The following is a 13,395-nucleotide window of genomic DNA, read 5'->3' on the forward strand; positions in this document are numbered from 1 at the left end:
GGAGTGGGCACTCTAGAGAAGTCATGGGGTGAGAAGCCAGACTTGCTCAAATGTTCTGTTGTTTCCTTTGGCCTTTAAATGGGGTTGTGGATGAGATTTCCTGACATAAGAGGCTATTCCAGTCCTGGGTCATGTGCTAATTTGAATAACTTTTTTGTTTTCGAAATTTGTCCTGTTACTCATTGTTATTGCCCTTCATATTTTTCTAAATAGCTTCTTTCCACTGCTGGTCTTTGAACTGACACTTAGTAAACTAGTCACAAAGCATCTGAAACATCGATATTTTGGGCCTTATCACCTTGTGCTATTATTTGTTGCCTTAACCCCAGAATGAGACTGCTATGTAATACATGCTATGCATACAACTAAAGTTCACATTGATTTTTTTTTTTTTTCCTTTTCGTTTTTCTTCTCAGGCTTTGTAATGTTTTTGTTTTGTGGTTGGAAGAAGAGAGTTTCCAGAAAGGAGACACATATATTCCTTCTTTACCGAAGCAATATGATGTACACAGACTTGCTAAAGTCATGCAGAATCAACAGGTAAAGGGCTAAAGACACTGGCAATCTGGAATCCAAAATTTACTTCACTTCTTAAAAGGGGTCTTCTAAAGTAGTGAGCTACTTTAGTGTCTCTAGTCTTTAATATGCATACAGCATGTGTAATACCTTCACAGCTCTGATTTTTTTCCTAAAGTCCTGTGCTATCCCAACCTGCCTTCCTTTCTATTTGAGAGAGGACTCATGAGTAGATTTCTTGTATATCTTAATGAGAATACAGTCCTTATTGTGTACTGCTCTGTAATTCTTTTTATGTTCTAAGATAATTTTAGAGAATTATTGAAGTTGGAACTTTAAATGACAGAAGCTGAAATCTGCTCATGTTGATAGCGTGTAACATATCAGGTTCAAACATAAGTTAGCGAGTGGGAAGTGTATATTATTCTGTCCAGTAAGACTGAAGAGTTAGTATAATAAAATGCATGTGAGAGAGATTGAAGTGCTTTTCCTCATTTGTGTGTTTTATTCCTCCAGTGTATGTGACCACTGGAAGTGCAGTCTGCTTTAGCCTGGTTACAGTTAATCATACCATGATGGTTTAGACTATCTTGGTCTCCTCTGTGTTCCTTTTTTAGGAACAGAATTTTAATAATCTGTACCGTTTTTCTCTTATTTGCTAGAAATTATACTGAGTGTGCTTGTCAGATTTCTTCTCGTGTCATGAATGCTTTCCAATAGGTTATCCATATACATGATAGAAAATCTGCATCATCTTTCTTCAGTAGATATATATTCACATAGTAATAATTTTTATTATGACTTTAAACTGCAGGGTCTAATTTTATGTGCTTATTTTAGTTCCCCAGTTACTGAAGTGGATACTGCACAGTGTATGGTAATCACCAAAATGGAAGTGATAATTTAATTCTTCTTTGCTGTAGGATTTGTGGATGGAGTATGTCAATGTGGAACTCATACACCATGAGTTTCAGGAAGCTCTAAACCTTTGGCTGCAGGTTCAGCTGGAATCACATACAGCCTGTGTTTCTGCAGGGCGAACAGATTTCACCAACCCTTTATCAGGTATGACATAAAACTAATATTAATGAAACTGGGCCACAAAGAATTATGAGCGTGTTGAAGCCCTGGTTTCTTTAGGAACGTAATGATGTCTGTGAATAAAGATGTTAATACAGTTTGTTTTCTATAAGTGCAGTATTTTGTGTGAAGTGTTCTCACTAAGATGCTGAGGTGGGAGGCTAACATCGATGTTTTTTGGCTGAAAGTTTGCCACATCACAGAACAGCAGGTCATGTTGTGTCTAGACCTTCGTGGGTGAGCTCCCCAAAGATTCCTCTGCACAGAGCATGCTCCAGACAGGCTGAATAATCCTGAAGTTTAGACAGAAACAGCTCCAAGCAAAGGCAGAAAGCATTGAAACTGAAAGTGAAGATAATGCCTGGGATTTATTTTGTTATTTTTGTTGTTGTTGTTTTCAATGTCTTTCACTGGAATTTCGCATGGTAAAATGATTGTTCCAGTACAAAGGAAATAGGTAATAGTCATGGTAGGTATATTAAGGATATGGTGAGATCGGATATTTTTCTGTGGCTGATTAAAAAAAGGGAGGGAGGAAGCAGAAGGAAACTGGAATAGTTTCATAGGTGAATTGACACTGTTTGGGCAAGGGAACCGAATGGGAATCAGAAGGAGGAGAGAGATGACCTAGAGAGAGGCCATGCTTTGGGGAGGAACTGGGGCTGACAAGACTAGAGGTTAGGATAAATTGTAAGGAAAGGAAGATGAATTTGGCTTAGACTTGGTCTGGGAACCTCTGTTGAATGAGGAGAAAAAATGGGGCTATGAGAGGAAAATTGAAAGGGTGAAAGGTAGGAGTGACTGGGGGAAACAAGTTGAGCAATGGGTCCTTGGATCCTGTTGTGGTTTAAGTCCAGCTGGTATATGTGCTCTCTTTGGCAGCACCTATACTAAAATTGGAAAAATACAGAGAAGATTAGCATGGCCTCATGTTGGGCGCTGCAAAGAACTGTCGTGGTTTAAGACCAGCCATTAACTCAGAGCCACGCAGCTTCTCACTCACTTCCCCACTTTCTTCCTCCCCCAGCTCCCAGATGTAACTCCCATGGGCTGAAATGAGAACAGTCCAGTAACTAAGGTATAACACAAAACTACTACTGCTACCACCAATAATAATAATGATAAGAGAAATAACAAGGGAAGAGAATATACAACCATTCACCACCCGCTGACTGATACCCAGCCTGACGTGAGCAGAAGTCTAGCCCTTCCGGGTACCTCCCTCCAGTTTCTATACTGGGCATGATGTGCTGTGGTATAGAATACCCCTTTGATTAGTTTGGGTCATGTGTCTTGTCTCTGCTTCCTCCCATCTTCTCCTCCTCCCTGGCAGAGCATGAGACTGACAAAGTCCTTGATTGGAGTAATCATCACTGAGCAACAACTAAGAACATTGGTGTTATCAGCGTTGTTCCCAGGTTGAAAGTCAAAAACTCAGCAATGCACCAGCTACTAAGCAGGAGAAAAATTACTGCTGCTGCTAAACCCAGGACAGATTCTAATGCCTGTGTGGTGCAGCTGGTCTTGAAAATTAGCTGTGTGAAATAAACTTTGCCAACCAAAACAGAGAGATTAACTAAGGGTTTGTTTTTTTTTTATTTTCTTTTTAAAGAGGGGAATCCTGAGCAGTGTTTGTCCGCTGCTAAAAGTGGTCCATGCGAAACGAATATTTTTGTTCAGTTTTTCCTGAAGTTTTCTTGCTGACAAAACTTGCTCTTGCTTTCTTCTTTAGCTAAAGAGAGAATAATAAATAATTTGAAGAAGTTTGATACTCCCAAGCCCCATCTTCCGCTCCAGACGATGAAAGCTCCTGTGCCAGTTATTTCCTCTGCCAGTCTAGTAAGTCAGAAAGAAGCAATTCAGCTCATGCGCGTGGACCTTAACATCTTGCAACGACATGCCAAGTAAGATACAGCTGTTTCCCTTCCACCTCACTAGCATACCTAGTGGTATCTTCAGGTGCCCTTTACAGCAGCCTCTTTTGTTGGCACAAGACTGTCGCTACTTGACTTCTGCTTCACTTTTTTTCCTTTTTTCTTGGCTGTCATGTTGTTATTCCACTCCTTTATCAAAGATAAGACTACTCAAGTCTTATCTAATGACTGAGATTACATCAGCTGACATCTGTCTTCCACAGTTCCTGCTCTCATTTGGCATACTTCTTAAAATAAAGCCTCCCTTTAGCCTGAATTTGTCGACAATTAGTTAACCCATTTGCAGTAATGTAGTAGCTGCAGTATGAAGCACTGGAGTCCCCAGAAGTGAAATTCTGGGCCTATTAGCTTAGTGAGTGAAGGAGACTCTTCACTCACTCACAAAGTATTCTTTCTGGGAGAATCCATCTGAATTACTTTGAATCACATTTGATGAATCTATAGTTATTCTTGTCCAATAACAATATAATTTAGTAACAATATTATAAACCAACATAAAATGTGCTAAGCCTAAGAGAGAATGTGTCCTATCAATTCCAGCACCACTTCTAGGTAGGTGTGCTTTTTTTGTCTGATTGATTGTTTTCTCGTCGTCTTTTTTTTTTTAGTTGTTGTTGTTGATTAATAATCCCACAGTCCAGCTTTTTTTGTCTGGTGGAAAATGCCAATTTCCTATAGAGGGTGATCTATTTAATTTTTTTCCGGATTACCATATAGAATAATTAAAAGGGACTCATGCAGACATGAGCAGTTTTGTTCTTACAAACCTGTTTCTTTCTTGCTTTGAAGTGCTATTGCTTTGAATTTTTAACTCAATTTCATCTAATGATCTTACTTTCTAGGAAAGTGTCATGAGTCTTTGTATAGCACATTGAATTGAAGTCTTACGTCTTATAAATTCTAAGCATTACTGTTTTCAGTGAAGATTTTGGTAACTTTATTAATAAATGCTTTTCAGAACTGCAGCTCTGTGGGAATCTCAGCATGTTGCTCTTAATAGTGAAATATTGGACACAGTACCTAAGCTGTATGTCAATCGGGAAGAGCAGATTACCCTTCATTTGGAGTGCCGGGGAACTTCAAATAAAGGCTGTCAGGGAGCAGCTCTCTTAACCATCCAGGTACAGACATGTCTTCACTTCTGGTTTGGGGCTGTTGGACATGGATAATTAAAATGAATTGGCTGAATGATTACAAGAGTGGTTGCAGTTGACTAAATAAAGCCATACATGCATAATAGTTACCTGAAATACTTTGTATGGGATGCTCGAACGGAGATGCAGATCAGCAGCTGAAAGATAAGTTGTTGCATAAAGTTTGTTTTGCTCATAGCATCCATTCTGAAGTGTTTTCCAATGAGTGAATGTAGGAATATGCTCACTGGTGCCCCATCCCTGGAACTGTTCAAGGCTGGATTGAATGGGACTTTGAGCAACCTGATCTAGTGGAAGATGTCCCTGCCCCATGGCAGGGGATTGGAACTGGGTGAGCTTTTAGGTCTCTTCTAACCCACACCAGTCTGTGATTCCGTGATACGAATAGAGGCATGAAAATGTTTACAGAGATACTCCCATGTTGCTTGATACATTAATTTCTTGGTCCCCTTTATGTTTCAGTCCCTGTGGATTAAAAAGCCATGAATTACATTAGTGTGTGATAACTAAACAGGAGCATGACCAAGGATGTGTACTTGATCAAAGCTCTCAGGGCAAGGGGGCGAGGAAAGGCATCTGTATTCAGAGTTCTTTTTACTGTCACAAGTAGGTGCAACATCAAAGAGTTATAAAAAACCCATAAGTATTGTGAAATGAACATGTGTCTTTTTGTCATTTAGTTTGAAGGGAAACATAAAAATGAAGCAGTGAGCCAGCAGCTTCACGCTTTGCGTAAAGAAGTGAGACAACTGCTGGCAGAATCCAAGAAGCCACCTTCTCTGGGTGTCGTGGAAGCAGCAGTACATGTGGAAAATTTTATAACGTAGGTTGTTCAGACACTGGTTTAGGTAGTGATGTTTCGTATTTCTTTTTCTGTGTGTTAGAGTTCAAAATGTGAAACCTGTTTGTGTATTTTTCATAATGGTTATCAGCTTGGGTCAGCAGTAGAGCTGGAATGCTGAGGCCTGTGTGTTTGTAATACAGACACCTAAAAGAATAACACTTATTATTAGAAGGTCATTCAGCCTCAGAAGGGCACACAGTATTGTTTTCTACTTCTGTTTATTGTACTGTGTATTAGAATAGCCCAGAAGCACACTGAATGATGACAGGGATGATATGTTAAACTTTAGGAAGTGGCAAATTTGTACTGCAGCTGTCTCAGCTGTGGGCTAAACTGCATGTTTTTAGTCTGTATTTTTTTCCTGTTACAGTTCAGTTCTTTAACAGAGAGTTGTGATTTGAAGTAGCTTTTCAATATGTGAAACAAAACTGCAGTGGAAGAGGGCTATGTAATACAACTTTTTTGGGAGAGTGGTGAACAAATGGGTTAATTCAAAGCCCTCTTCCTCTTGAAGACCTTTTAGATATCATCCCAGGGGTCCAGTTTTGCAACACCACTCTTCTCCAGCTTATAGACTGGGATTCTTTTAGAGCAGTTGTTTTCCCACAGAGTGTAGCCACAGTACAAGTGAAAATATTTTGTTGCTGTTTGTGTACATTCATTCTTGCTTATCAATCTGAAAAATTCTGTGGATGAACTAGTTCTTCACATTTACATCTGTGAAATTGCATTTCTTGAGATGTCTTAATTCAGAGCCAGTGAAGATGGGCTTTGAGCTCAAAGAACATGTATTTCGCAATACATAAAAAATTGTTTCTGTTTTAATTCTTCTGCAGAGCTTAAGTAAAGTGAGGTAAATTTTCTTGCAGTACAGATGTAATAGAGGTGGCCTAAAAACCTGAAGAACCCATAATTTAAGGGAGAAATAGTGTCTTGGAACTATGCTGTGAAAAACCTTTTGATGATCACTTTCTGACTGGTTATGAAGACTTTCTGAGGTTTGGAGGCAGCAAATTAATTGAGCTCAACAGAGGCTGTTCAGCCTTGATACGAGAAGGCTCAGGGGGTTCTCATCAACATATAGAAATACCTGAAGAGTGGATGCAATGAAAATGTAGCTAGGCTCTTTCCAGAGTTGCCCAGTGACAGGATAAGAGGCAGTGGGCACAAACTAAGACACAAGAGGTTCCCTCTGAACATCAGGAAACACTTTTTTACTGTGAGGGGTAACACAGGCTGCCCAGATACGTGAAGTATCTGTCCTTGGCGATACTCAAAAGCCATCTGGACATAGTTCTGGGCAACTAGCTGTAGGTGGCCTTGCTTCAGCAAGGGGTTGGTCCAGATGTCTTCTAGAGGTCCCTCCCAACCTCAACCATGCTGTGATTCTATGAACCTGTGCCTGATTATCGTGTAAGCCAGAAATACCCATCTCAACGCTATACACTGGCAAGAAACCTTTCTTTATTTCTACAGATTGTTTGCCATATCTAAATTTAATCTGTGCTTTTTTTTTTTTTTTTTTTTAAATCCTTTCAGGGCCTTAATAAATATCTACAAGGTGCAGCCTATGTCTGCAATCAAGAAAGTTGGAATTAGTTTGTTTTTTACGTTAGTGGAATATGTGTGTGATGAAACTCAACGCAGTCCTCCCACAAGGCAGTTCTTTACATCCTGCATTGAGATTCTAGGCCAAGTGAGTTTATTCTCCTGTTTTTTGGATGTCTAATGCTTATTCCAATTGCCTGCTGATATTGGGGGTCTAAAACATTCAGAAGTCTGACAAGTAACTTCTATGCTTCCATTCAGTTTTGCTTTCAACCTTTTGTATAATAGACAGAGTCTTTAGGAGAGTTTAAGCTTACATATTAGCAAAATAAAAGCTCTTCCTCTGAGATGCCTGCTTAGTGCTAATAAATGCTGTCTGTGTTAGCTAAATGCTATGGTAGGCTGGATTTTTGAGCAGGTAGCTAAAGTTTGGGTACCTCTAGTGCTTAAGAGTGGTTTTGGTGTATATTTTGCTGTTACCAATAACTTTCTAGCTGATGCGTATCTTGTCAATCTAGACATCTCTCGCTACAGAGTTGCAGTATTCTTGGTGTAGGGAGTTAGCCAGAAGTTTGGTAGAGAACATAAATTCTTGTTGGTGGTGATAGTGTTATCTGTGGGGAACACATCACATGGTGCTCTGAGAAAAGCATTAGCCTCTGCTTTGGGTCCAAGTATTTATTTTCATCTCTCAAATACATGTTTTTTCCCACAAGCAGTTCTTCTTAAATGCCTCTAGCAGCTGAAGTGATGAAAAGCTCTTCACAGCCCTAGTTCTGCTTTAATTTTTCCTAACGTTAGGCAGGGCTGGTGAAACTTTGATTCATTTTCTTTAGCTATCCCATGAGCGAAATTGTATTTCTAGGTAATTTTAGACAACATGTGTGGTCACAAGTGCTGTTCTTCAGTGTGCTAGGGAAGCATGTTTATTTACATGATATCTTGTGGAACAGCAGTGTTTAGTTGGTGATGATCTCATACAGTCTGTTGTTTTTTGGGAAAATCTTTCTTTTTAAAAAAAGACTAGAGCTGTGCTTGCCTCTACAAACAATTCCAAGAGGTGTGTGCTCCAATAGATTCATACTAAAGTACTTTTCTCACCATTCCCAATTTCATCAGGTGTTCATCAGTGGGACCAAGTCAGAGTGTAAACGTCTCCTCCAGACGATCCTGCAGAACCGGAGGCTCTGTACTCTGCTTTCCCCTTACTTCACTCCTGTTGCCTCTCCCAGTGAATTTGTGGCTTTATATGAAAAAGTCGTGGCCTTTCTGAGTGAGGATAACAGTGATGTTGTCTTCATGCTGCTGACAAAGGTAAAGTACTCGTGTATACTGCATCTGCTTTGTGGGTTGCTTTTGTGGGTGTTCTTTCCCTAAAGATGGTGACTTTAGGCTAAGGAACAAAGAGGTGCAAATGCAGTACTTTACAATAACAGTGACAGGTTCTATAATTTGATATTGCTCACCCTGAATGGTATATGTTTTATTTAAGCTCAAGAGGGACTGGAAGTAAAAGCAAATACGAAGCTAAAGCTACTCTTTCCTAGCCCAGATAGTATCAGTATGTGCTTCCTAGGAGATAATCTTCAGTGCACTCTTACTCCTGAAATTAAAGCAGACTCTCAATAGCTTCTTCTATCTGGTATCTCTTCAGAGACATTCATTAGGATAGCCACTGAATCCCAGGTATCTTGCCAAAATATTTTTTTTATTTTTATTTTTATCTTAGAAACACTTTGAAACAGTGTCTGAAACTTCCGTCTCTTCTTGACACCCATATCCTTCCTGCCTGTCTTAAAACATAAGCAAGTGATTTGCACATCTCTTCTTTCAGGGCTGCAGGATACTACCTACCTGTAGTGCCATTGGAGAAATTCCTGTTAGGTTTCGATGTCGCTGGTTTTCTTCATTAGTCGCACAGAGACGCAGGGTTTGGCAGCTGTGAATAGCAGGCAGTCTGTTTTGGCCACGGCTCTGAGCTGTTCTTAGTGGCAATGATCAGCATTGTCTGTACTAACCTAGATCTAAGCAGATGGTCTAAAAGCTACAAAAACTTTGTGCCTCCACCTGAAAATTTATGAATTATGGAGAGTAACCCAGTCTAATGCTTGCAAGTGTTTGCTTGGCAGTGGTACTGAAGCATGGAAATTGATACACATCTTTATGAATCAGAAAACTCCTGCCCAGGCTTGTTTCATAAATTCTGGGACTTCTGCAACATGCTATATCATGACCTTTGGAGAATGTTACCTTGGTTTTGAGTTGGGGTTAATGAGGTGCAGATTAATTTGTTTTTTTCTTAAATATATAAAAACTACAGAATACTTTTTTCCCTGATAGTTCTCCCTTCTCCTAAAAGTGTTGTGGCTGTTAAAACTTCTACTTACAAATGCATCCTGTCCTCTGTTCTAGTTTGACCTTACGCAATGGTTAAGCATTGGTAAACCACCTCTGTCTGAACGTACCAAGCTTCTGGAGTCTATTCACTTGGCTCTGAATGCATGTGGCCTTGAACCCGATGAAGATATTTTGATGCCATTTAATATCTTCTGCAAACACTGGACTAACCTTCTTCAATATCAGTTCCCTGATCACTATAGTGATTTCTTAAGATTGTTTGTGCAAAGTGAGTATCTGAGTCAATGCGTACATAGCCTTTTGTACTAACTCTTCTGGCTTAAAAAGATGAACTGTGTGCAGTAGAGTTAAATAGCAGCAAATGTGGAATGACTGAAACTAAGTTTCTATATGCACTTTTACCTGTGTACTATGTGGTATGTTTTTATTAGACATCTTTTAGCTCTACTAGAAAGAAACACTCTTCTGCAGCCCAAGTACACACATCAATGACAACAGATTTTCAACCCATATGTCGTGGAAAAATGACTGCTACTGCTGAACCCAGGACACCATATTACAGAATAAGGAGGGAGGAGAGGTTTCTGTTAATGGAAGCCCTTATTAATTATAGTTATGCCACAATCTGTAATGCAGCATCCTTGTTCTTGAGCACTCTTCAATGTCAAACTGAGAACTGGAATTACGAGGACCTGGGACTGATACTGAAATCTGCTGAAAACATGCTGGTTGACACTGATGCTACTTATAATCTGATGTGCCTCTAAAATAAGAACAAAAGTACTTCCTTTCAAACTATGTGCTGATGCAGCAGCTGTCTCTTAATATGTGATTGTAGCCAGGGATGTACTCAGCACAGGTTGGGCAAAGAAAAGATTCAGAGCAGCCCTGCGGAGAAGGACTTGGGGGTGTTGGTCGATGAGAAAATGGTTGGCATGGTTTAGTGTGAGGTGTCCCTGCCCATAGCGGGGTTGGAACTAGATGATCTTAAGGTCCTTTCCAACCCTAACTATTCTATGATTCTATGATTTTAAGTGCCTGGGGAACTCTCTTAAGAGACCATGTAGATGCCAAAAGGGAAGGTTAAATTTCTTATGTTTGTGAAATAGAGATACTTCGCACCTTTAAACTTTGGAATTTCAAACTCATGCTGTACCCATTTGTATTTATTTTTTTATGTGGTAGGGAAGTCTAATTTCAACCTTTTCTAACTTGTATTGGGAAAGGGGCTAACGCCCTTTTCCTGATTATCACAAATGCATTTCCTTCTCTTTCTCCTAAGGCTCATCAGAGCAGCTTCTAAGCCCTGACTGTTGGAAAGCATCGCTTAAAGCTTTGGGATGTGGTTCACCAGTGCCTGAGCAGGCAAGCTTCAAGAAAAGTGACTCTACTGAAAATCCTGTATTGCAGGATGCAGCAAAAATTCTCCTCTCTGCAGAACAGGTGAGTGCCTCTTTGCTTGTTTTATTATGTTTTTCGGCTGTAACAGATGCCCACCAGTGACAAATAACACTGCTGTGCAGTCTTTCTGCACCTGATGAATAGTTGCCTTCTTTTCACAGGTTAGAGAGACAATAGAATGGCTTTCCACATCTTTCTGCAAACTCCGACTGGCTTCGACGGACTTCAGGACTTTCGGCCTGTTTTCAAAGTGGAGTCCTTATGTGCCTGAACTGAATAAATTTCTGGAGTATCTTATTAAACGACTTACTGACATGGAAGTTGCCAATTTAGCGCAAGAGCCTGTTGGCAGTAACAGAATTCTAGCAGGTAACGTGTCTTAAAAGCAAATTACTTAATGTCCTGGTTTAGCAGTAGCAGTCATTTTTTCTACTGGTGCAGTGCTGTGTTTTGACTTTCGACCTGGGAACAATACTGATAAAGCTGATGTTTTCAGTTGTGGGTCAGAATGTTTACCCTGACCAAGGACTTTGTGAGTCTCCTGCTCTGCCAGGGAGGAGGAGAAGCCGGGAGGAAGCAGGGACAGGACACCTGACCCAAACTAGCCAAAGAGGTATTCCATACCACAGCACGTCATGCCCAGGAGGTAGAACTGAGAGTCCCCGGAAGGGCTGGATCATGGCAGGGTGGGGGTGAGGTACCGGTTGGTGAGCGGTTGTATTCTCTTCCTTGTTATTTCCTTTATCATTATTACTATTAGTGGTAGCAGTAGTGATTTGTGTTATACCTTAGTTATTAAACTGTTCTTATCTCAACCCGTGGGAGCTGCATTCTTTTGATTCTCCTCCCCGTCCTTCCAGAAGCGGAGGGAAGAAAGGTGGGGGGGGGGAAGTGGACTTCGTGGTTCTGATTTACGGCCTGGGCTTAAACCACGACACTTAAGAACAGGCATTCAGTTTCTCTGATTTTCTCTGTTAAAGGCCATTTAAATATATACAGTAAAATTTTCTTGCTCTGCATTTGTACAACGATGAAAACATTAAAATACAGACAGTGAATGTTGATGCTACTTCATGGCCATATGAGACTTTCTGCTTTATCTTTATATGGAGGAAGCTTGTTTAGTTATTTTATGAATAAAAATACTATTCATCAGGGACTGTAGTGAGAGGACAAGGGGTAATGGGTTCAAACTTAAACAGGAGAAGTTTAGATTGGCTATAAGGAAGAAATTCTTTACTGAGAGGGTGGTGAGACACTGGAATGGGTTTCCCAGGGAGGTTGTGAATGCTCCATCCTTGGCGGTGTTCAAGGCCAGGTTGGATGAGGCCTTGGGTGGCATGGTTTAGTGTGGGGTGTCCCTGCCCATGGCAGGGGGGGTTGGAACTAGATGATCTTAAGGTCCTTTTCAACCCTAACTATTCTACGATTCTATGATTCTATGAAGAGATCATACTTCCTTCAAACAAAAATCCAGTCTTTTGCTCTGAGCAGAGATCTGGAAATGAGTGACTAATGAATTTCATCATGGTGTGCTTTTGATTTAAGGGAAATCACTGAAATACCTTTTATTTTAGTATATACAGGTTTAAAGTCTAAATCATCATTACCTCCACAACCTCAGATGCGCTAAAGTGGTATTAAAACATCTAAGCACTGTAAAATGCTTATGATTGTTGTTAAAACAACATTGCTAATGTAATTAATAATATTTTATATATTTACATATATGTATTTAAATATTACTATGTTTTACATTTTTATTTGACCAGGAAGAACTGATTAAATGTTACAGTAAGTGAAGGACATTGTATTCAAGTTTGGAAATGTGGAGTATGTTCACTGTTGCTAATTTGAAGGAAAAAAAATAAAGAAGGCAACTTCTTTGTTTTGTTTTCTTCTAGCATTGCAGTCCCTGTATTCAGTCATTGCCAGACTCTTTAAACCATGGATACTGGTCTTGGATAAGGAAGATGCAAGGTATATATCGCATTTAAATGAATTTTTGCTGAAGTAAGGACTTTAGGCCTGTTAGAATGGTTATCATTGTTGCCTGGGGTTTTTTTAGTTTATGACTGTATTGTGACTTTCTATTTAAGTAGCTGTTACCTGTGCCATATCCTAAGTAATTACAGAACTAATTAATTATTTAAGTCTAATTTTCCAAGGCTTAAATTGAATAATAATTTTAGATTTATGAAATATTTCTGTTTCCTGACCAGAGCTTGCTTATGAGAAAAATATGATTGCAATCAGTTCTGAAAACACTGAAACTTGATTTTTTAGATTCCTTTTTTTAGCTTCAATAATATCTATAATGCCCTAGTTTAAAACAAAACAAAGAAAGCCAAACATATACAATCCAAAGTGGTATGTAGAGAAACTTCAGGCTAAATCAATCCTATGATAATCTACTGTCTTGTGTATACCTGTGTCTTCACATGGATAATTATTTGTAATGTTATACATTTAAATTTTACTTTCTTCCAAAAACAAAAACTTTTTGAGTTGTGAGTGCGTCTTCAGCACTTAGAAGGCTGACTGCAGGTGGTATGTGCTG

General features: G+C 39.5%; 1 protein-coding gene across 8 annotated transcripts in view; it reads left to right on the plus strand.

The window, feature by feature from the left end:
- EPG5 (ectopic P-granules 5 autophagy tethering factor) overlaps positions 1-13,395 on the plus strand; it is a 77,688-nt gene that overhangs the window by 40,162 nt on the left and 24,131 nt on the right. For all 8 annotated transcript variants that reach the window (XR_013958665.1, XM_080636673.1, XM_080636675.1 and 5 more), the window contains 11 exons: positions 417-540; positions 1,440-1,581; positions 3,329-3,500; positions 4,489-4,651; positions 5,365-5,507; positions 7,068-7,224; positions 8,196-8,390; positions 9,489-9,702; positions 10,717-10,877; positions 10,997-11,204; positions 12,740-12,815. Coding sequence is in view for 7 of the 8 variants with exons in the window: in XM_080636673.1 (XP_080492799.1) it covers positions 417-540; positions 1,440-1,581; positions 3,329-3,500; positions 4,489-4,651; positions 5,365-5,507; positions 7,068-7,224; positions 8,196-8,390; positions 9,489-9,702; positions 10,717-10,877; positions 10,997-11,204; positions 12,740-12,815 (1,755 nt within the window). In the remaining variant the exon portion in view is untranslated. The remainder of the gene's footprint in view (positions 1-416; positions 541-1,439; positions 1,582-3,328; positions 3,501-4,488; positions 4,652-5,364; positions 5,508-7,067; positions 7,225-8,195; positions 8,391-9,488; positions 9,703-10,716; positions 10,878-10,996; positions 11,205-12,739; positions 12,816-13,395) is intronic.

This window comes from Psittacula echo (assembly GCF_963264785.1).
Source record: "Psittacula echo genome assembly, chromosome: Z".
Classification (NCBI taxonomy): Eukaryota; Metazoa; Chordata; class Aves; order Psittaciformes; family Psittacidae; genus Psittacula; species Psittacula echo.